The sequence below is a fragment of the Haliotis cracherodii genome, unplaced genomic scaffold, assembly GCF_022045235.1.
Source record: "Haliotis cracherodii isolate W230 unplaced genomic scaffold, xgHalCrac1.p SCAF_3, whole genome shotgun sequence".
NCBI classification, from domain to species: domain Eukaryota; kingdom Metazoa; phylum Mollusca; class Gastropoda; order Lepetellida; family Haliotidae; genus Haliotis; species Haliotis cracherodii.
In genome coordinates, this window is record NW_027266286.1 from 9261167 (window position 1) to 9284943 (window position 23777).

Below are 23777 nucleotides of genomic sequence, written 5' to 3' on the forward strand. Positions count from 1 at the left end.
CAACTGATTTCTATCAATTTTGAATTTGTTTTAATTCTTTTAGAATGCCATATTAAAACATGTATGCAAGATAAATTCGTTGTAGCAGGATCACGTCCTACATGGTTGCAGTGACAGGTGGACACAGTGTAGAGTGCAAGTATTTCAATTCCAGTGAACAATCCAGTATACTTAAATATTCAGTTTGTGCAATATATTGTTCTGTGCACCCCATGGAGGTAATGACAAAAGGGCTTTCTTTTCTGGCAGAACAAGTTAGATCACATCGAACATGGAAAATTCCGTTGTTTCTAAATGTGACTGAGCTACCCTCCATCATGTGGTGACAGGTCCCACAGTCGCCGCTGTTGCACTTTGTTACCCCAGTCCACTCTTTCTAAGCACTTAAAGAACTTAAAATGTTCTTGAAATTCGAAATTTGACGTTGCTGTTTATAATGTTAAAACAGTATTTCATTCTTTTATTCTGTTCTAACATGCTAGGATTTGCTGGGTTCTGTGAAAAGTTTTTGATTTTGTGCATTATAGGAGGATACAAAGGCAATTCATTCATTGTCTTTGTCGTTCTTCCGTTTGACTGCTAATAATTAAGAACTGACATTGTGTTAGTTCATTGGAGTATGAACCTAACTGTATGAAGGGCGGAGCTTGGTACCTTCATTCTCCCTGATGGTACGAATGAAAAATGTTGGAGAATGTATTCAGCGTCGTGTTTCGTTTTAATATATAAATGGGGTCAAATTTTGCAACAATTGCACTTTTTCGTTTCACCAAATATTTAGCACCTTGCGGTGTACTTTCAAGGGGGTCCCGGAGTTCATTGGCCTAATTCAGCCACGGGTCTGTGTCAGGTGTGCTTAGTCTGTTTTTAGATCTTACATCTATGTTATAGTCTCAGCTGTCTGCGAAGTGGCAGGAATAGTGAGAAAGTGGGCTTCAAAGACCCATAAACATCTGACGACCCGTCAGGGAAAAATGTGACCTGCTATTGAATAACTACCGTTGTTCCTAACAACAGTACGTAGTATAACCTCCGATACTTCACAATGAGTGGGCGAGCTGGGATTACGTCTCTTTTAGAGGTATTTCAGTTATATCTCAGCGTGTTTGTTTAATGTGGGAGGAAAGCCTGAAGTGATCCACGCAGGTCTAGATGTTTAACACTTCGGTGAAACCCACGACCACGGATATGGGGTTAACAAACCAAAAATCACAAGAATCTGAGGTTCGAACCCAGCTTTACCCACCCTATTTGTTCTCTACATATTGTTGTCGTATAATGAGGCATTAGAGGTTCTGACAGTCGTAGTGATACGAGTGTGGGAGTAGGGTTTTACGCCAGTTTTAGCAATGCTAGTATTCCAGCAATTTCACGACGGGGGACACAAGAAATGGGCCTCACATTGTGCTCATGTGGGGAATCGAACCCTGTTCTTAGGCGTGACGAGCGAACGCTTTAACTAACCACTAGGCTATCCCACCACCACTTGGTGCTACGGTCTTTTTGAAAAAGGGGAACCTGTCTATGACCTATCTTATATATTCTTGTCGAAGACTTACCCGAAGACGTTCTACATATAAAACCGTGATTAATGTGTGCTATACGTAAAATAACATTTTTAATTTATAAAAAGTAATGATTGATTGCATGCCCGGACAACAACATATAAGTGTCATCTTAAACCGTGTAACCCCAAACAGGTTACATCCGTATAGATGTGGTAAGCTTATTCTGTGAGAACCCCGTTTCACAATGGGTGAATCTTGTTTCATGCCGCAGTCAGCATATTCCATCACTATATTACTGCGGCCTCTAAAACAATCTAGTCTCGCTCAGGCAAATTCACATTCACTCGCTCTTTGTGAAGGATAGATCTAATTACGTTTTACGCAGCCCAATAGTCTATTACATTCGAACATCATTTGTTTGTTTGTTGTTAAACGCCGCACTCGGGAATATTCGAACTATATATGACGGCGGTCTGTAAATAATCGAGTCTGCACCAGACAATCCAGTGATTGTGAGCAACGAAGTACGATGGCACGCCAGCAACCAGGTCACAGAGGCTGACCACCCGATCCCTTAAGTCGCCTCTTGCGGTGGCATAAGTTCCAGGGACAATCTTCACGGGGAGAGCATCAAGTTAACACTTAACGTCATACAACTCTCATGAAAGAGAGTCTCAAAAACAAGGGCGGATCCAGCATTTACAAAAGGGAGGGATCCAAAATATCAAAATTCTCTCAGATAATTTTACTGCCTACAACATACTACATTTGGTTTTCAAAAGGATCCGCCTCTGAAATGTACCTTTCATACGCATTCAGTCTCAAGAAAACAACAAAAAAGCACAATTGTAATGGAAGGATTTATTACAGAAAATAGAAAACTTCAATGGGAGTAAATCTTGTATCTGTCAAGCAATAAATATGAAGAGTGTGTATAATTCTGAAATGCAGATTCATGGAGCCAAGGAAAGACGAATCGAGTAATAAATAATTACAATAATATTACGCAGCACAATTTTCGTACATCAATTGGTGATTATAGGTCATGCAAGAGATGGTGAACACATTTTATTATTATGTACTACAACAAATGAATCAGTAAAAATAACTTATCTTGTTTCGTTTTTTACAAAAAATATTCACAATTTTTTCATCATCCAGAATCGGTCCAATATGGACTTAGCAACCTGATCGTCATGTCCCACATTAACAAAGAGAATCTTACCATAACATGTTGACAATGAAAGAAAAAACCCTGTGTACATAATAAAAAGGCCAAAACTGTACCTGTGAACCTTTCTTCAGCATTTACATCAAAAACTGTCCCAAGACAGCTCAAAGAAATATAGTATTATACTGTGATTAAACGCTAGAAAGGAATTTTCTGCCCATAACGAAAAGGTTGATTTGTATATGTGTGAGCCTATCTTCACTGTTCACACCCAATACTGTCCGAGACAGCTCCGCTGCAAGGAGAGATTCCTTGTACAGATGGAGCATTGGCCCCAGTGCTGGCCAACGGCTGACTTGGAGTTAACATCTCTCCGGGTGGTTTAACGTCTCGACATCAACTTTTGATAGCCATTCGTTCTAACTGTGATTGGAAAGCTGCCAATCCTGGTGAAGAGTCAGTCTGCGTCCAGGATAAAATCAACATTGAGCTTACACGACGCCATCTTTCTTCTGTGATTCTCGTCGAACTCTCGACTTTCCTCGGGAGTGAACCAGTTGCGCCAATCACCGACCTCTCCTGAACAAAGAGTGAAAAACATTATAGTTTGGATAAAACCGTTACAAATAACTACGAGTGGCCAAGTCGTCTGTAATTTGTTCAGAGATGCGTGAACTTGCGACCCTTGGGCACGCCAGAAACATGACGTGATTAATGTTTCTCGGTTTTTCTACTGGACTTTTATAGTCAGTTAACGCTCTTGCCTCGGGAAGAAGGGGTACTATGTGTGAAGGCCCAGTGTGAAATCGCTCGAATATTGATAAAAGCGGGAGTTTGTATGTTGTTTGTATATTGAGATATATAAAAACAACAAATGGCTGAGGATACAAAGCGTCCTGTATTGTTATATGAAACCAAAATTGTTCGCCATGCTAACAAAATAAGAATCGGCCCCAGACCACGAGAACCTACTCGTGATATGACGACTGTGACAGGGTTGTAATACGCACACAAAAATATTATCCTGTGTGGCCCACTGCACCCAACAAATCACAATGACGCAGACACTGTTCCAAGAACGTAATTACAAGTTAACCTTTGATTAACTGATCACATTTGAATAATAACCAAACACGAAAACATGTCCAATTACATCAAAAGAAAATTCCTATATAACTATTCAATCGTCTTTCCAAATATCCAAAATTGATAAATCGGGTCAAAAAATGCCATGGCGGCTTACGCGGAATGTGTTAAGTTGAATTCGCGGAATTTAAAAACCGCTTCGAGCGACCTCTTACGTCTGTCTGCTCGACTATGAAAACTGTGTTTACGGTGCCTTTGACAGTTTCAGTGCATATAGACAATACGTTCCTTTCATCCCAGGGACAGACATAATCACCCCACATTGTCGCCTTCATAACAGGGTTGATGAAACTGTAGATTTAGGCGTGTTCCCGTTGCCACTGACAGGCTACAGGTGTCAGCACCAGCTCCATCCATCAACTCTATGTTATTGTTGTATTTGTTGCAAGGCCATACAGGGAAAACGTCATTAAGTAAACTATTTAGGGTTAAAAAGGACATGGATAAAATTGGTCGAATACCTAAGAGAAAAAGAGTCTATGCTTGTTTGATTAATGAAGCGGAAAAGTCGGAACACAAAAGACTGAAGATGAATTGTTTCTTCTGAAAAAAACAATATTCTGTTCAATTACTTTCAAAGCTATATTATGTAACTGGCAGGTTTATGAACTTAACAGTCAATTCATCAAGTTTCAATGCTGAAGAAACCAGCTGATTGGGGGCAGGTGTGACATGTGTCTGAAATGCCAATCGCCGAACGTCAAATATGGCGGCCTGTCATCTCTGTGACGGAAGTCGTATGATGAGTTATTTGTTTTAGTTTTTAACTGTATGACATATTTCATTTGTTGCGACATGGAAAAAGCTGACTAGGCGACAGACATATATAACTAGTGCACTGAAGTTTGCGCACCGGCCTTTTTGGTTTGTTTCTTTTCCAGTACTGTCAGTGCATCTCTGTACAATAAACCCCTTTCTACAATATGGAACGTCTTGTTCGTTATAACTTGTTTTACATTTTTATGATAATATTTGAACAATTTCCGATCTTCATTTTTAGTAGGGTCACCCGGGTATATATACATCTTAATAATATTAGCCATTATCTTCAATACGCCACATAATTTAGACTTTGTCACATAAAACAATATTTTAAGCTGAATTATTATTTAAAATATTCATTCACTGGTGTCAAAAGGGAGTAAAAATCATCTTCCCGAGGCAAGGGAGTTAGAGTACTGACTCTAAAAGACAATTTTCCGCCCTCGCTGAATGTGGCTTGAATTTCTGGGCTCAATCGTAGCGGCACCAGTGGCTTTTACAAGTTATGTCCCTTCTATGTTCCTCCTATTAACCCTCATGATATAAATCACTGGATTGTCTGGTCCAGACTCGATTATTTACAGACCGCTGTCATATAGCTGGAATTTTACTGAGTGCGGCGTTAAACAACAAACCAACCAACCAACCTCCTATTGACCAATCAGATTCCACCCCTCATATCACTTGCATTTGCAAAATTGTGGCTTCCAGTCAAGACGATCAGATCGATTATCAAGATATATGTTGTAATAAAACGGGTCTTACTTCGAGAAGTGCGCCAAATCATGTGAGCACCTTGATTAAACCATGAAAAGATTTGGAAGTTATGATTCGACGCCCAGTTGACGGTAAACATTTTTCGCAAATCCTGCAGTCGACCGAAATCTGCATGTTGTTTACAAACTAGATGTCGATTTCGTTACGCGATTTTGATTGGACTATACATAGACTCGTTAGTCCAGCCAAAATGTAACACCATTATTGCAGCCTAGTTCGGCAAGGGTGGAAACTGGCCTTTGACAGTCAGTTGACTCCTTTGTCTCGAAAAGATGAGTAAAAACATTGAATACCCAAAGAATATGATCAATACTCAATGTGAATGATGATTTGGGAGTAAACACTCACTGGCTCAAAAAGGTATCTGGGGCCCTGCAGATGCAAATCAGTTGAACATGTTTGTTTGCTTGTCGTTTAACGTCGCACTCAACACTATTCCAGTTATATGATGGCGGTCTGTAAATAATCGAGTCTGGACATCGTGAGCATCGATTTAGATTTTGTGTCAAGATTCATGAGACATTTTTTCAGGTACAAATATAAAAGCAAACATGTTTTTGCTTAAACCTATGAGCCTGATTTTAAAAAAAGAGAAAAACACCTTGCAACAAATTTGTGGCAGGCAATTTCTTACCTTTGCAACAGGCTGAAGCATAATTACTTTTTCAAGAATATTCGAATTTTGAAAACCACGAGGGTATGGTGCCGACAAAGAGTGAGTGAGTGAGTGAGTTGGGTTTTACGCCGCTTTTAACAGTATTCCAGTTATATCGCGGCGTTTGTGCCGACAAAGAAAGAAACAATCAAGGCTTATCTGAAACTCGAACCAACAATCACATGTTTCTGCCATACCTTATGGATGAGAGTGAGTGAGTACGGTTTTAGCAATATTACAGCAATTTCACGGCTGGGGACACCAGAAATGGGCTTCACACATTGTACCCCATATGGGGAATCGAACCCGCGCGGGCACACTATACACACACCGACTTATTTTTTTCAATAAATTTTCAAACGCGTTAACCAGTAGGCTACCGACCCACCACTTTGACGTAACTATTGTCATACAAGAGTGACCTCCCCTCAAATTATCTCCCTTTATCGTAAGTGTCTGGCCCGTACACAAACTGTTGACTTGCTTTTTACGTTAGTTCCACATTGACAAGGCAAAATGAGGACAGATGGTCATTTATTGAGTTAATATCGCTTCATGCCGTTTGTTATTTTCTTGAAAATGTTTCCTTTTTAACCGTAAATTTCTCATTTTACTCCTCAATCGAGAGTGTTCGTTTTGCAAATCGCCATTTTTTGTAACTTGACCAGCGGGTATTCTTTCGCTTACAACAGCGGTCTCGTAGTTTTCAAGAATATTTTTTATTAAAGTTTATTCTGTATGTATCTTTAAGTATGAGACAGAATTTTCGTGACCCTGCATATTTTTGTTTCTTTTGTTTCTATATTTTAAGATTTTGCAAACGCGAAACTACATTTTTATTCGCCGCCCCTGTGTGTTGGGTAGGGAGAATTTACGTTTCAAGGTTTTGCGGTTTGTAATGAATAATTTAATTTTCTGATAGACAACTACAGAAAAAAGTATATAATAAATAGGATATTCCATGTGTCTCGTGAAATGTCGTTTCTCTCATCTCATAACGGAGGAAAAGGTGATATCTCATCCCTCCCTCCCCTCACCCGATGAAAGAAACATGATATTTCACGAGACGCATGACATATCCTCTGTGACTTACACGTTACAGCCTTGAAGGACTCGGGCATGAAAACATACATTTAACTGGCTTCTAATTGAATGCTATAATTCAAGAGCATCAGTCATAAAATGTGACTGTGAGATCATTGTCATAATTGCATGGCTCAACATGATGAATTGCCACGGCCTACTTCCTTTCGCTGCAGATATTATACATGTTCGCGTACTTCCTCGTTAAAACGTACATCTAAATGAGCGATTACAATGTCTGAGAGTCTCAGGTCGTGCAAATTGACAACCCTTGCAAGTTTGCTTCATGTCATTCAAATAAAACGTCAACGCCAGAAAATAACCAGTCTCGATTATCCGCCGCATCAGATTCCATTGGGCTTGAAAGGCAACGCAGCAGTGAAAGTTACAGTGAGAAAGAATATTAGTGATGACACCAGGGCACACTCCCACAAAGTGATCTTAGCGCTAAGATGATCGTTACTCCCATACTTTAACATAGGCTTACAATAGTCGTAGTACTAAGATTGCTTTGTGCAAGTGGGCCCAGGTGTTGAAGTAAATGTAAGAATGCCCTGCCCTACCGGTATTGCCCGCCACTCACACACATACACACACGTGCATGCACGTCCCTATAGAAGTGCAATAATCTCGAACGCGACGTTATATCCCATTTCGGCTCACCACAAACTAATATAGCTCGACTTGAAAATAAATCAGGGACCCCATTTACAACGAGTGAAGGTATGCGGGTTTAGTTCGGGTGTTATCGAGGCTGGGTCGAGGAAACCCTGAAGTGACGAGAAATTAACAAGTGTCCTGTAGTTAAAATACGCCAGTTATCATCAATGTATTCCCGTAAGGTATCAACGGTACCCCTCTCATAACACATGACCAAAGTCACCGTTTGTGAAAGGAAAGTATACACTTGAAAATTGAATTTGACCGAGCAATTACAAACAAAATCTGAAAACAGTCACCGAAACGCTGCAACCCCAAGGTCCAAAACAAAATTATGCATCCGTATCAAATACACAATCGAATTACTTGTTTGTTTAATGTTAGCTACCATCAAACATGGGTGTATACCTTCTTTTGCCCGGCTGTTTATATCATGGATACTTGGAATATAACATACTGTAGATGTAAACGTGCTAAATTGAATTTGAAACCAAACGCGCAACTTCAGGTTTCAAATGTTCAATCAGAGGGGGTTTATTGTGATTTGATAACCACTGATTGACATATCAGAATCGGGCAATTTTCAAGTTCATGGTAGAATATATATTGAAATATAGTAAGCGGCGCATATTCTTTTCTTGGTGTATACATTCATTGAGGAACCCATGCATGATCGATCCCCTGACGGAACACTGCTCAGACATTCATTGAGGAACCCATGCATGATCGATCCCCTGACGGAACACTGCTCAGACATTCGTGTGAGGAACATTTGATTGATGCCCCTTTTTTTCCATCCACAAATTATATAAAATAATAATACATTTTCCTCACTGACAAGAAATCAAACACGTTAATACACTGACAACTGTATGTCAATCGGAAACGGATTAATTACACGGTGTGGGGTTATGTAAGGTTATTTGATGTGATCTGAACTTACCAGGGGTGGGAAAAGGCACTTGAAAGCGCCTGTGACACCCAACAGGAAGGGGTAACTCGTTCTGTCATCGCAGGTGTCAAAATTTTATTGAGGATTGGACATAAGTTATTCACTTACGATTTTATACATGTGTCATCGACAAAGAGTCTAGTAATATCTGAGATGTCTTTTTAATATACTAACTATAAAAATGGGCCAAGAACTGATCACTGGTGAACGCCAGCTCTGATAAACCTATCTGATCATTATCAAGAATTTTCTGTTTCCTTTCTGTTAAACAGCTCCCAAACCAAGAAAACACTTTGCCGTAAAAAAAACTTGGGTTCAACCTAAGTAAAATAACCCCGTGCAACACTCGAAAGCTTTTGACGCGTCACAAACAATCATGCAAAGAAAATTCACAATCGTCAAGCGATTTACATATGGGCAAGTTGTGGAAAGGATGATTGGTATTTATTTGATAGATTCTTATCCATGTTATAGTTGTGCATTCTTTTCAAAAATAGTCTTTCAAATGTGTTTCCTAGGCATGACTGAAGTGAAATACAGTAAACTACGGTTATAACGAACTCAAAGGGACTACTATTTTTAGTTCGTTATAACCGTAGTTCGTTATAAGCATATATACAGCATAACTACAGCAAATAGTCGGGACTAAAAAGTAAGTTCGTTATATCCGTCAGTTCGTTATAAGCATGTTCGTTATAACCGTAGTTTACTGTAGGTCTGTAATTAGCCGGGTTAGATCTGTCACCTTTCTTAAATAGAGGCAGTATACAGTCCCAGCATCACATCCCTTGTCTTTGTAGAGGAGGTATGGCACTACACTTTAACCACATCATCAACCACAGAACTAGTCACTTTCATGTCGAGGGAACCGCAGGTGCTACTTTGAATACAGAGGATCTCAAGAGGCTTAAAGACATGTCCATGATTTTACAACATTCTACATTCTTGTTGGACATCATGTACGAGGGCTTTGAAAATTGTATGTCAATGGCTTAAATATTGATCAATTTGAAACCATAAACTGTTTTGTATCGGAATGGGCGGTGCTCTGCTGTTGGGCATAATCATCTAAACAAATGTTTACCTGAGCTGATGTACAGCGTCTACACACGAAAAATGGCGACAGATGAGCGATAATCGGAATTGTTCAACTGTACCACCCATTCTGTTACAAGACAATGTCAAGTGAGTGAGTATGGGTTTACGCCGCTTTTAGCAATATTGCAGCAATATCATGTCAGGGGACACCAGAAATGGGTTTCACACATTGTACCCATGTCGGGAATCGAACCCGGGTCTTCGGCGTGACGAGCGAAAGCTTTAAACACTAGGCTACCCGACCGCCCCTCAATGTCAAGTCAATAGCTACAGCATTTTATGTCAAATTCAGGAGGCTTCTTTCCGAAGTTTGCTTGTAACTTTTCTAATATCGCTACTTAATTTTTTTATTTTATATTTCCAATAGATCAGAGGGCGTGAAATAACATGTCGGTCCTTCCTAACTAGAAAGGCCGTCTAATGGAAATACAGAGCATTTGTTGGTAGTTTGATTCCCTGGCTGTGTCAAAACAAATTAAGTTCATATATGGTATCTGATATCATGTCTGGAGATGGGCATTAATATGGTAAAACAAGGACTGGTCGGCTCGGAGTCAGTGTAATCAGTCTGACTGGTGTATCCATGTTAAAAACTGACATGTTGGTACCTACCTTTTCTATACACGGAGCTGATGAGACCTACATGTTGGTACCTACCTTTTCTATACACGGAGCTGATGAGACCTACGTGTTGGTGCCTACCTTTTCTGTACACGGAGCTGATAAGACCGACATGTTGGTGCCTACCTTTTCTATACACGGAGCTGATGAGACCTACATGTTGGTGCCTACCTTTTCTATACACGGAGCTGATGAGACCTACGTGTTGGTGCCTACCTTTTCTGTACACGGAGCTGATAAGACCGACATGTTGGTGCCTACCTTTTCTATACACGGAGCTGATGAGACCTACATGTTGGTGCCTACCTTTTCTATACACGGAGCTGATGAGACCTACATGTTGGTGCCTACCTTTTCTATACACGGAGCTGATGAGACCTACGTGTTGGTGCCTACCTTTTCTATACACGGAGCTGATAAGACCTACGTGTTGGTGCCTACCTTTTCTATACACGGAGCTGATGAGACCTACATGTTGGTGCCTACCTTTTCTATACACGGAGCTGATGAGACCTACATGTTGGTGCCTACCTTTTCTATACACGGAGCTGATGAGACCTACGTGTTGGTGCCTACCTTTTCTGTACACGGAGCTGATGAGACCTACATGTTGGTGCCTACCTTTTCTGTACACGGAGCTGATAAGACCTACATGTTGGTGCCTACCTTTTCTATACACGTAGCTAATGAGACCTACATGTTGGTGCCTACCTTTTCTGTACACGGAGCTGATAAGACCTACATGTTGGTGCCTACCTTTTCTGTACACGGAGCTGATAAGACCTACATGTTGGTGCCTACCTTTTCTATACACATAGCTGATAAGACCTACATGTTGGTGCCTACCTTTTCTATACACGGAGCTGATAAGACCTACATGTTGGTACCTACCTTTTCTATACACGGAGCTGATAAGACCTACATGTTGGTACCTACCTTTTCTATACACGGAGCTGATAAGACCTACATGTTGGTGCCTACCTTTTCTATACACGTAGCTGATAAGACCTACACGTTGGTGCCTACCTTTTCTGTACACGGAGCTGATGAGACCGTCTTCTCTCCATTTGTCTTTACACTCTGTTTTCTTTCCTTTCATGTTTTCAAAGGTGCAAGCGGTCGCGATGTTCTCTATCGTCTGCTCCCCCGGGTTCTGGCGAAGAAAGCCCGCCACCCGCCTCACCTCTCTGTATAAGTCCTGAAACAACACAAAACAACACAAAACAACACATATGAATATTTACCCGCCAATACCAAGGTAACCGACGACATCATCCGCTGCACATCTACAACACTTGACGTGACGTTCATGACGTGACACAACACGGCAGCAATGGTAAAATTGGTCTATTTCCTTTCGATCCTTCAAACCAAAGTTGACATGGTATCGTTGTTTAGCGTACAATACATATATTACTAGGTTTTATCGAACTGTATCGGACAGCGGAATGATTATTGGGTGCTGGACTCGTACATGTTATTGAAAGAAATGATCGGAAACTCTCTGATGTAAATAAACATGACAGTCCGGTTGTGATGCCTCGTCGTTGGTGTTATCCAGGTGGTTTTTAAGGGGGGGGGTATGAAAATATGAGGGCGTCAACTTTACTCAAGGCATTTAATTAAGATTCAGTATGAAGGCCTGCATCTACCCTGGATTTTCTTTTAAAAATACATTTGCTTGAAGTCCTTTGGGTTGACACTGTAAGAATGGGGCCACGCGTTATTGTATTTTGGTGCAGTTGTTGAATTGTTCATGGCAGTGGATGACCATCTTTGCTCATTTCATAAAATAACTTCTTGTAAATAACACGGCAGAGTGATGTACACGGGAGAACTACCAACGTCAACATCCAACAGGTAATGTGGGGTAGTCTAGTGGTTAAAGTGTTCGCTCGACATGGGTACAATGTGTGAAGCCGTGATATTGCTGGGATATTACTAAAAGCGGCGTAAAATAATACTCACTCGCTCATTTGTTAAACTGTTAGCTGAATGTGAGAAGATAGAATTAAAGTAAACTAAATTATTAACTGCATGGTTGAATTTAAATTATATCAAATTGCTAAATTCCTAAAAAAACATGAATTAGATAGAGCTGTAGCTGTCTCTAAAGATTTGCATGCATAACTGTTTAAATATGAATTAATATTCATGAGGTCAGCATTTCTGAGCTATATCGCCTTTGGGCTAAAGTATTAAAATTTAGGTTGTCAAACTATATATGAAACATTGTCAAGGGCAATCTATTTGTTTTATAAAGAAATCTGTTGTCATATAAATGCATCGAACCAAAATAACAGTTCGTGTTGCTATATCACCCATGCGTCATGTTTGTTTGCATACATGTCTGAAGCCGTAATATTAATAGATCGACACGTGACGTCAAACATTTAAGTGCGTTAATGTCATTCTCCCACGTGGTTGTTCTTCAGTATAGTTTTGTATCATCGTGAATAAGCAATACCATGTAGTATGATGATTCTATTACCGCAAGTCATCACATTGCCTCGCAGAAAGATGACGCGACATCAACGACTGTGATAAAATCTATCTGGGATGAAATGAACATGATTGCATGTAAACCGGAAAATTACCCGTCATGCCTGCGGTCAATACCGGCCATAATAGTTGTCTTAGTGTCTCTTATGCGTTAGTGATTGGCCGGTTGACACATAGGAAGTAATCATATCCGGTTCATGTTCGTTTTAAATTCGTAGACACAATAGGTTTACTTTTTTATGTTTTAACATTTTTGCACTCTCTTACTTTTTCAAGACATAAGTAAGTTTTTAAAACGTTTTTAAGACTCATTGTCTGTGTGTCCCTAGCTTCGATGTGATGCTCATCTTACAAGTTGATGAGCATATTGAAACAATATTACGGTCTGTTAATGGTCTTGAATATTTTTTCAAAGTCACGTTCGAGCCAATAAATTTGGTGTTTTGGGGGGTCATTGACTTAGTGATAGGTACTATCAGCAAGGAAGATATATTTTTTATAAATATATCTGAAGCGAATCGAAGGTGTGGGAGTGCGCTCTAAATCGTATAGCGCACAACGCCACATGTTTTAACAGGTGAATCCGTAGACCCACAGTTCCCCTATAGAACAGCTAATAAACGGTAACCGCAGCTGGGTATTATGTGTGACTTAATGTACCTCAGTGGAGCCCCGGGGTGGAATGTGACCCTAGCACCCTACTGCTGTCGTAATGAAGAAACGACGGAATTCGGCAACCTTTGAAGATCCGGGTTAGAAGTGTAAGCGGCGACTAACGGGATCGGGTGGTCAGACTCAGTGACTTGGTTTTTGCAAGTCATCGTATCCGGATCCTGAGGGGGTCCACACTCCGTTATATACCGTCATATAGCTGTATTCGTTAAGGTGTTTTTGAGCGTTTACCGAACAAGGCTGAAATTTATAGGCTCGATCGTAGCGTAACCAGTAGTTATGTCCCTTCAATGTCCCTCCTATTGACCAACCAGATTCCACCTGAATCACTTGCATTTGCTTGAAATAAAATGGCGGCGCCCAGTCCAGACGATCTGATCGATAATCAAAATGTATATTGTGATATGCTTAGACACGTTAGTCCAGCCAAAATATAACTCCAGCCTAGTTCGGCAAGGGTGGAAACTGGACTTTGATAGTCATGAGCATCTTCCCGAGTCAAGGGAGTAAAGTGACTTAAAAGTTCAGTTTCCTCATACACACTGAGGGGATAAGGCTCTTACCCTTTTCATATCTTCATATTTCACTATTAAGATGTTTGGATTTGCGAGGGCAGCTTGGGTCCATCCGGTCACGTGGTCATACCAGTCCCCGTAATACACTGAAAGAAGGAATATTTCTCTCCTTACAAGACCAAATGAACATTATTTTTCGTGATTCTACTTTTCTATGCGGCATTTATTAGCAACTACCCCTGAGAAGGAGATAAAAACGTCGGCGCTTGTGAAGACTGACTCGAGATAAGCACCTCACACGATAACGAAGTATGAGGGCTTCGTCTAATATTTGAACCTAAATCTTTGACCTGAGACGATTGTCACCGTCCAGAAGTAGGACAAAACAGGACTTTAAATGTTAAAAAGTTCATTTTGAGTCAAAGATTTCGACAATCATCCACCTTTTCCACTTACATTGGCCTGAATGTATTCGATTATGTCAAAATTCAAAAGTACAAAACTTGCAAAGGATGTAAACATATACGCCTCGACAATAACATTTTACATCTGTCTGCTACTTCAATATATGCCATTTCCAATGGGCCAAAGAATGTCCTGACCATGTTATTTGGCCCCTGGATTAAATGTGAGCCCGACCCGTGAAGATCCTGGATAGAATAGGTCTTCAGCAACCCATGCTTGTCGTAAGCGGCGACTAACTGGATCGGGTGGTCAGGCTTGCTGACTTGGTTGATGCATGTCATCATATCCCAATTGCGAAGATCGATGCTCATGACATCAATCACTGGATTGTCTGGTCCAGACTCGATTATTTACAGACCGTCGTCATATAGCTTGAATATTGCTGAGTGCGGCGTTAAACAACAAACAAACAAATAAAACACAAAACAAACAAATGTGAGCCTTTCAGCCGCTTACCTTTGCCTTGAAGCTGGAGGGCGAGATACTCGCTGAAGGAAATCTGGCGGAAGTCCTCGGTGACAGAGGAGAGGTGGTTGTAGGCGGACACAGCTACATCTTTTGGATTTCTGACGACATAAATAATTTTGATGCCTTTCTGGAACATGGAATAGGGGACGTGCTTGCAGGGAAGATGCGACACGAGAATTCGACGAGATTTGGACATCAAGAAAGGAGAGTCTAGACTCTCAAAGTCAACGAGAAACTTCTCCATGAACTCCGTGGCGAACTCGGCCTTGCCCTTCAGGATCATCTGAACCACTTCCCATATCCAGTGGTTTCCTGCAAGGTCAAGGTCACTATCAAATATCAATGTTAAGCTCAGTGTATTAATGATAAGCAAGAAGGGAGCATACACACGTGACGCAACTTGATATGTGATTACTCACGAAGTCTGGATTAAATCTGACTAAACTAGAAATTATTTGAAAATATCCAAATACAGCGAGACATCGTTAATCAGGACGTTATCATTCCAAGGGAAAAACGTCTGAACGAACATCCAGAATAAGAACCACTGTCCTTTGCATATATGCACCTTTGTTTCAACTATATTTCGGCCTTCCGTAAATAGTCGAGTATCGACAATACAATCTAGTCATTGACATACTGAGAATAATGTTACGCAATTGGGATACGATGACATGCATAAACAAAGTCAGCGAGCCTGACCTGTCGATCCCATTAGTCGCCTCTTACGACAAACATGGGTTGCTGAAGATCAAGTTTAACCAATCTTCTATATGCAGTTTGTGCGTTTCTAACAGAATCGTTCTAAAAGCGAGGTTTCCATTTCAGCGGGGTCCGGACTGGCGAGGTTTTGCTAGATCAAAGACTCTGCCTGTGAGAAGCATCAATTTATTTCAACACGAGAAATATTTTCGTTTCTCGGTTGTTACAGTCCTTGTAATACCAGGCCAGGATTGAGGACCCTATTATAAATATTTCGAACGTATTAATTTGTAGATTACATTTGCTGTGAATGGCCGACAAGTGGTGATCAAAGTTCATGAAAACTAAGCTCATGAAACTAAAACATTTTTTTTCATAATAGTTTCTTCGTAATTATATTCCCCTTTTACGCTGCTGTTACCAATAAGAAGTATGCGTTACATACGAGCAAATACAGACTGACATGTAAATACACAGGCTACTAATTGGTCAGTGGGCGCATAATACGACGAATACGGTAACCAGCAGCAACCGTGTCAGTCAGCTAATGAATGTTTTACTCGACGGTCAAGAATATTTCGGATGACTTGTAAAGAACTGTTTCTTGGTCAAGCACACCAGTGGTTGATAGCAGGATCCGCCAAATTACAATGGCACCTCCAGCCTGGTTACACACTGCCAATGACGCCATTAGTTTCGACGTTTACGTGGCACCCATCTTCTAAAAAGTCATTCAATTATATAGCGTTCACCTCCTTAAGGAACAAGAATGAATATTATTTACTTTGGGAAGAGTGCATCTGTTATTTCCGTCCATAGAAAAGACGCCTGTTGTTTAGAACTTACTTATAATGAGACTCATACATTTGTATCACCTATTTGTAAATCCTCCAGTACTCAAAGTTTTTAGTGTGTGTTTTGACCAATCGGACACTTTGACAGTGAAGGACAAATGTCAATGATCGATCGGTCTGTCCGTAAATGCACGAAGTCTATATATATAGCTCTGATGACGCCAGAGCCTTGAATAATCAGAGAAACACGTCTTGTTACCGAGTTTACTAACATGACACTGACAAGCATGCCGGTTAACTGACATATCGTGAAAGCATGTGTTCATTTCCAGCACGCTGCAACACGTCTGAATACCATTAGTCAGGTTTTAAGCGTTTCTATGACGTTTGATCCTGGTTTGGCTATCAATTCTTTGAACACAGGCAAGACACACACGCCATGGTCGTGATAGTCGCACCCCATGTTCTATCGCAGCACGAGTATACCACACAATTCTGTAGCTGTAAACAATCCCTACACTTGCTCCATCTATCTCAATCAACATGTATGTTTCATGTAGGGAGTCCCTCCTTTGTCTTCCAACATGCCCGTGGTGTACCGCGGCTGACAGTGGGGTCAGACAAGGAGACTGTTTAAGACTACAGTTATTCTCTATGACAACGTCGTATTGTTTTACACGCAACTGTGTTTTACATGCTACATATGTAAATATTCAGAATAATTAGACGGTCGTTCCTCTGCTATGGCATATATGCATAGATACTTTTTAGTCGCAAATTCACAAATTGGAAATGTCCTCCGCATTAAACAAATCCTTTCGATACTCTGCACAATCTGGTGTAGTGAGTATTATGTGTTTTAATTTATGCATGGCGGAGTGTACACAGTGTCACGGTATATAGCGTCATGTAAGAGTTGTGACGACCCATAAATTTAAAGGAGTGTGCCTTGGGTTGCAATAAACATATACTTGACCCACTGGCGTTGCACTCTCTCCTGCACTCTCTCCTGTGGTGATGTCATGCCCAGGATATAACATTATTATTACTATCATCATCATGATTATAATTCTTCTACTAAAGCAAGTTAGGATACATCACAGTGCTTAATAAATATAGGCTAACTAGACTCACTTTGTTAGGATTGTCAAAGCTATGCGTTCACTCCTTAATGGGCAAGATATGCATGGGGGGGGGGGGGGGGGGGGGGGGGGGGGGGGTAGAAACCGGTCCAAGCATATTTATTACACCTACAACTATACGTCTATACCATGTACATCTACCATGCATATCTACCATCCCCCTCTATACTATCTATATCTACCATGCATATCTACCATCCCCCTCTATACTATCTATATCTACCATGCATATCTACCATCCCCCTCTATACTATCTATATCTACCATGCATATCTACCATCCCTCTCTATACTATCTATATCTACCATGCATATCTACAATCCACGTCTAAACCATGTATATCTACCATGCATATCTACCATCGACGTCTATACCATGTACATCTACAATGCATATCTACCATCAACGTCTATACCATGTATATCTACCATCCACGTCTATACCATGTATATCTACCACCCCCCTCTATACTATCTATATCTACCATGCATATCTACCATCCCCCTCTATACTATCTATATCTACCATGCATATCTACCATCCCCCTCTATACTATCTATATCTACCATGCATATCTACAATCCACGTCTAAACTATGTATATCTACCATGCATATCTACCATCGACGTCTATACATGTATATCTACAATGCATATCTACCATCCACGTCTATACCATGTACATCTACCATGCAAATCTACCATCCACGTCTATGCCATGTATATCTACCATGCATATCTACCATCCACGTCTATACTATGTTTATCTATCATTCATATCTACCATCCACGTCTATATCCATGCATATCTACCATCCACGTCTATACCATGTTTATCTACCATCCACGTATATACCATGTATATCTACCATGCATATCTACCATCCACGTCTATACCATGTATATCAACAATGCATATCTACCATCCACGTGTATACCATGCATATTTACCATCCACGTCTATATCATGCATATCTACCATGCATGTCTACCATCGACGTCTATACCATGTATATCTACCATCCACGTCTACACCATGCATATCTACCATCCACGTCTATACCATGTGTATCTACCATGCATATCTACCATCCACGTCCATACTATGCATATCTACCATCCACGTCTATACCATGTATATCTACCATCCACGTCAATACCATGCATATCTACCATCCACGTCTATTCCATGTTTATCTACCATGCATGTCTACCATCCACGTATATACCATGTATATCTACCATCCACGTCTATACCATGCATATCTACCATCGACGTCTATACCGTGCATATCTACAATCCACGTCTACACCATGTATATCTACCATGCATATCTACCACTCACGTCTATACCATGTATGTCTACCATCCACGTCTATACCATGCATATCTACCATGCATATCTACATCCACGTCTATACCATGTATATCTACCATCCACGTCTATACCATGCATATCTACCATATACGTCTATACCATGTATATCTACATCCACGTCTATACCATGCATATCTACCATCCACGTCTATACCATGCATATCTACATCCACGTCTATACCATGTATATCTACCATCCACATCTATACCATGTATATCTACCATATACGTCTATACCATGTATATCTACCATGCATATCTACCATCCACTTCTATACTATGTATATCTACCATCCACGTCTATACCATGCATATCTACCATGCATATCTACATCCACGTCTATACTATGTATATCTACCATCCACGTCTATACCATGCATATCTACCATGCATGTCTACCATCCACGTCTATACCATGCATATCTACCATGCATGTCTACCATCCACGTCTATACCATGCATATCTACCATGCATGTCTACCATCCACGTCTATACCATGTATATCTACCATACATATCTACCATGCATCTATTAATGCCCCGGGTACTTTCTACTTGTAATAGTAACACTGTCAGTTACGCTATGATATCATATAATAATTGAAATATAATACAAGCTTATACTGTGAGCAAAGATTGACTGACAGTATAAGTAACGTGCGCTACTGTAGTTTAATCTCGAGGTAAATCACGTACCTGACTTGGGGTATCCGCAGATCCAGACATCGTCAGGCTGACAACGGAAGTTCTTGACATTCTTTAAGTGTGTGCTGTAGTCTGGCAGGGGGGGATACAGCACGCCATCTTTCTGCAGGTAGTAAATCGGCTGGCCCTTGGTCGTCCTCATCAGGACAAGTTTCTCACCTGTCCCCATCAGCAACCAGATGAAAGAAAGTTAATAACAGGTGATGAAGTTCTAAAACAATAGTATTCACACGACATGCAGGAATAAGTTGAACAGTTCTTGACTTCGTGGAGGGGAAATCACCGTTGAGATTAATAACGATGAAAATTATTGATCTTAGTACTCAATAGTGATCCACGGAATCAATTATCTGCCTTGAGATGCTGTAGTTTTCTTCATGTTCGGCGGTAGTTGCGGTCGACTCTGTTGCTACTTGTGTGGTGACAAGTGTGTACGCATACAAGTTGAAGTGTTTACTTATACACACGTCCAGGATACACGTGATATAAACAAGATATACGTCATAAATCCTGATGGAAACTTATGACTACAAGCAGCCTTGTCGACAGATGGGGAAGGTCCTAGGACATAGTTTCACGTTTTCGGAATGTATACAGCGTTTCGCATCAAGCGGCAGTTTTAGGATGGAGGTTTCTCTTGGTAATATTGGTACATGGGCAGACTGACGTTTTATATGCCGTCTTTTCACGCTCGACCGGCTTAATGCCTGGCTTGAGGCAAATTCAGATCCACAATGCATCGCGGCGAAAAACCGTGTCTTTTTGTGTAAGTGGTTTCTCATAATTTCTTAATAGGGAGTCGTCATTGAGAAAATATGTAGGATTGTTCCAAATCTGATCCCACTGGAAACATAGTATGGATATTTTATCTTATGGGAATGACTAAATTTTGTTTAAATGATGGTGATGGCGATACAAATGTATGATTCATGTTAAAGGTAAGTGTAACACAAACAGGCGTAATTTCTATGGACAGATAAAACAGATGCACTCTTTCCACATTAAATAATATCATTCATTTAGATAATGATGATTTTGGTTTAATCACAACGGTAATAGTTGGAGACGAAAGTTAGCATTGTATGGTTGTGTTTACACGAGGTATTTATGTTACGATTATTGTTTGTAGACAGCGGTTGCTTGACTAGGACATAAACCCATCCCTGATAAAGTATGTGGTAATACCATCATCTACGTTAGCAGACATAAAATAGAAAAATAAACAAATAAGTCACACTCAGTGTGCGTATGAGTATTTTTTATATTTTCAAAATTATTGATAAAATATGAATATTGGTAATGTTAGTTCATACACCTAAACTGATGCAATATATATCAGTATATATCAATATCAATATATATATATATATATATATATATATATATATATATATATATATATATATATATATATATATATATATATATATATATATATATATATATATATATACCGGATATATTACCAGATCTACGATGACCTGTCAGTTTGTACAGGTCATGGTTTATACGTATCACGTGTTCTACAACCCTTTTCTGCTAAGCATGCTCGATTATGGAAATATGGAATGGAGATATAATACACTGGATTGTCGAGGATGATATTAAAGGGCTTCAATAAAAAAAAGAGTAAAAACAGATAGGCATTTATTTATTTCAGTAGGTCCCACTGACAGTTAATTTAGTGACGCTAACATATAATGAGGCTTTTATTCAAGGAAGAGGGTCGTTGGACCAGGCGTTTATACAAGGCAGGCGCCTATGCAAGGATTTACGGCAGTATTTTTTTTACCACATATGGCGACTTGTGCACATGTATACCCGATATCATATCACATGATCCCAAATGAGTAATCATAGCACATAATATTCATGGATGTCAATGCATGCCACAGTATGTTAAATGCATTCCAAAATAGCATACAATATCAAATGAATTACCATACAATCTCAAATAAATGCGACAGAATCTATTCCATAATCATAAGAATATCTGGTAAAGGTTTATTGTACGATTCAGACAATATGATAAGTATGTTTATGAATTCCTATCAAATAGTGATAACACCAGGTGTTCGCCGATAGGTGAGCGTATTCTGCCCTACCGGTGGCAGCCATCACAAACACAAGCAACGGCAAGTCAATCGTTCATATGAAAAAACACGGGAACATATGGTACAAGTAAAAATAGGGAAATACATTGGACATCGTTTTTGTCACTGATGCCTCAAATTTGGAAATATCCTCCATATATTCATCATACAACCTTTTGAAAACTTTACTATGACCTTGACTGTTGTAACCGTGGTAAAAAATACTTGAAGCAAAAATCGTAAGATGCTCTTTGAAATCATCGTAGAAAGAGCTGTTTGAATTACCTTAAGAAATCTAGACACGAAAGACGGGAGCTGCTGGAATATTGCTCAACATAAAGGGACAGATGACAATTGGAATGCTGAAGCCATCCCTCTTGCCATACAACCGTGTGGATAGTGTGTTGTCGCTCTGAATCTCTATAGGACCGCCTCCGTGGTCTACAGGTAGAGCGTCCGCCCGGAGAGCGGAAGGTCCGGGGTTCAATCCCAGGCCGCTTCATACCAAAAGACGTTAAAAGATGGTACTTGTTGTTACTCTGTCTGGCGCTCGGCATTGAGGGGCTAAAACTAGGACTGGCGGTTCGGAGTCAGTATACTGTGTCTGAGTGGGGTATTTATATTGAACTGCGGCACAGTATCTCAGTGTGCTAGCACTATAAATTATAAATCGGCATCAGTCCGGACTAGTACAAGCAGCCACACACACACAAACACACACACACACGCACACTCCTAACGCAGATGCTTGTTTATTTTATATTTTTAGGAGGTATTTGTATAACGTAATAGGGTACGAGAGTTGGTGTTCACGTCACTTTGAGCATTATCATACATGTATATCACACTGTGGTCATCATATTACAATGAGGCAAGAGACAAGCAAGATTCGCTATAGAAGTGCAATAATCTTGGACGCGACGTTAAACCCAATTTCACCTCACCTCACCACCTCACCTGAATCTCTATACATATATCTTAAAACGAAACAAATGAGACGATATGAGTGGTCCCTTTCACTCTTTGACTGGTTTGACGTCCAGATGGGTAAATAAGACTCTTCTGTTTTCTTTTAAAATACAGTAAGCTACGGTTATAACGAACTCAAAGGGACCACAATTTATAAGTTCGTTACAACCGAAGTTCGTATTAAGTTTATATACAGCGCATATACAGCAAATGGCCGGGGCCCGAAACTAACTTCGTTATATCCGTCAGTTCGTTATAAGCGTGTTCGTTATAAAGGTAGTTCACTGTATGTATGTTTCAACAATCCGGGAATTCTATTTACTATGGTTTTACAGCAACTAATGCTTGGAGGCGTTGCAAGTTGCTCATGATATCACTCATTTGTGTGTCTAGTCAGATTCGATTATTTTCAGCCCGAAGGGGTATAGCTAGAATAGTTGCTCACTGTGACAAACAAACAATCATTCCATGCATGGTATACATGTAATAGATGTTTCTGTCATCTGTTCGCGGACGCCATATATACCTCGACGGGTGCTGGAGACAGAAATCTCTTAGTAACTACCAGAGATCAAGCAGCTTATTTTTTAATTTCAGTTGAGAAAAAAACTCACATAAATCTTTGATTTCCCTCGTTTAAAAGAAATTAATAATTGCAAGAAATACCGACATCAGTTTCAAACACAAATGCCCGAGAAACATTATACGTTTTTAACAGACTTCGAATATTAAATTTTCATATTCAGCCGTAGGGTATGTAATTCGGTTTGACACCTCGTTCAGGTGAAAGCCATCGCCGACGTATTCTGAAGGCGGTGTACGTTTATATTTTCATAATTCATATGCACGTGCTCGTCCTGAAATGGGGGGCACGGGTGGCCCAGTCGTCTAAGGCGCCGCAATTCGCTGTGCAGAGTTGCGTCCCTTGGGCACGCCAG

At 40.1% G+C, this 23777-nt stretch overlaps 1 protein-coding gene across 4 annotated transcripts; it reads right to left on the reverse strand.

Annotated features, from left to right (window-relative positions):
- Positions 1-2401: 2401 nt before the first annotated feature.
- On the reverse strand, positions 2402-20192 carry LOC139474641 (sulfotransferase 1E1-like). Of its 4 annotated transcripts, XM_071257731.1 has the most exons (7): positions 20101-20192; positions 19769-19936; positions 15044-15367; positions 14171-14268; positions 11487-11631; positions 10425-10451; positions 2402-3258 (listed from the first exon to the last, which is right to left on the reverse strand). In XM_071257731.1, the coding sequence occupies exons 2-7, from the start codon at positions 19917-19919 to the stop codon at positions 3137-3139; spliced, it is 867 nt and encodes a 288-aa protein (XP_071113832.1). In that variant the 5' UTR covers positions 19920-19936; positions 20101-20192; the 3' UTR covers positions 2402-3136. The 4 variants fall into 4 exon arrangements, with proteins under 4 accessions (XP_071113832.1, XP_071113830.1, XP_071113831.1 ...); XM_071257729.1 differs by having other exon boundaries at positions 19769-20192; XM_071257730.1 differs by lacking the exon at positions 10425-10451 and adding an exon at positions 10875-10901 and having other exon boundaries at positions 19769-20192.
- Between the last annotated feature and the right edge of the window lie 3585 nt (positions 20193-23777).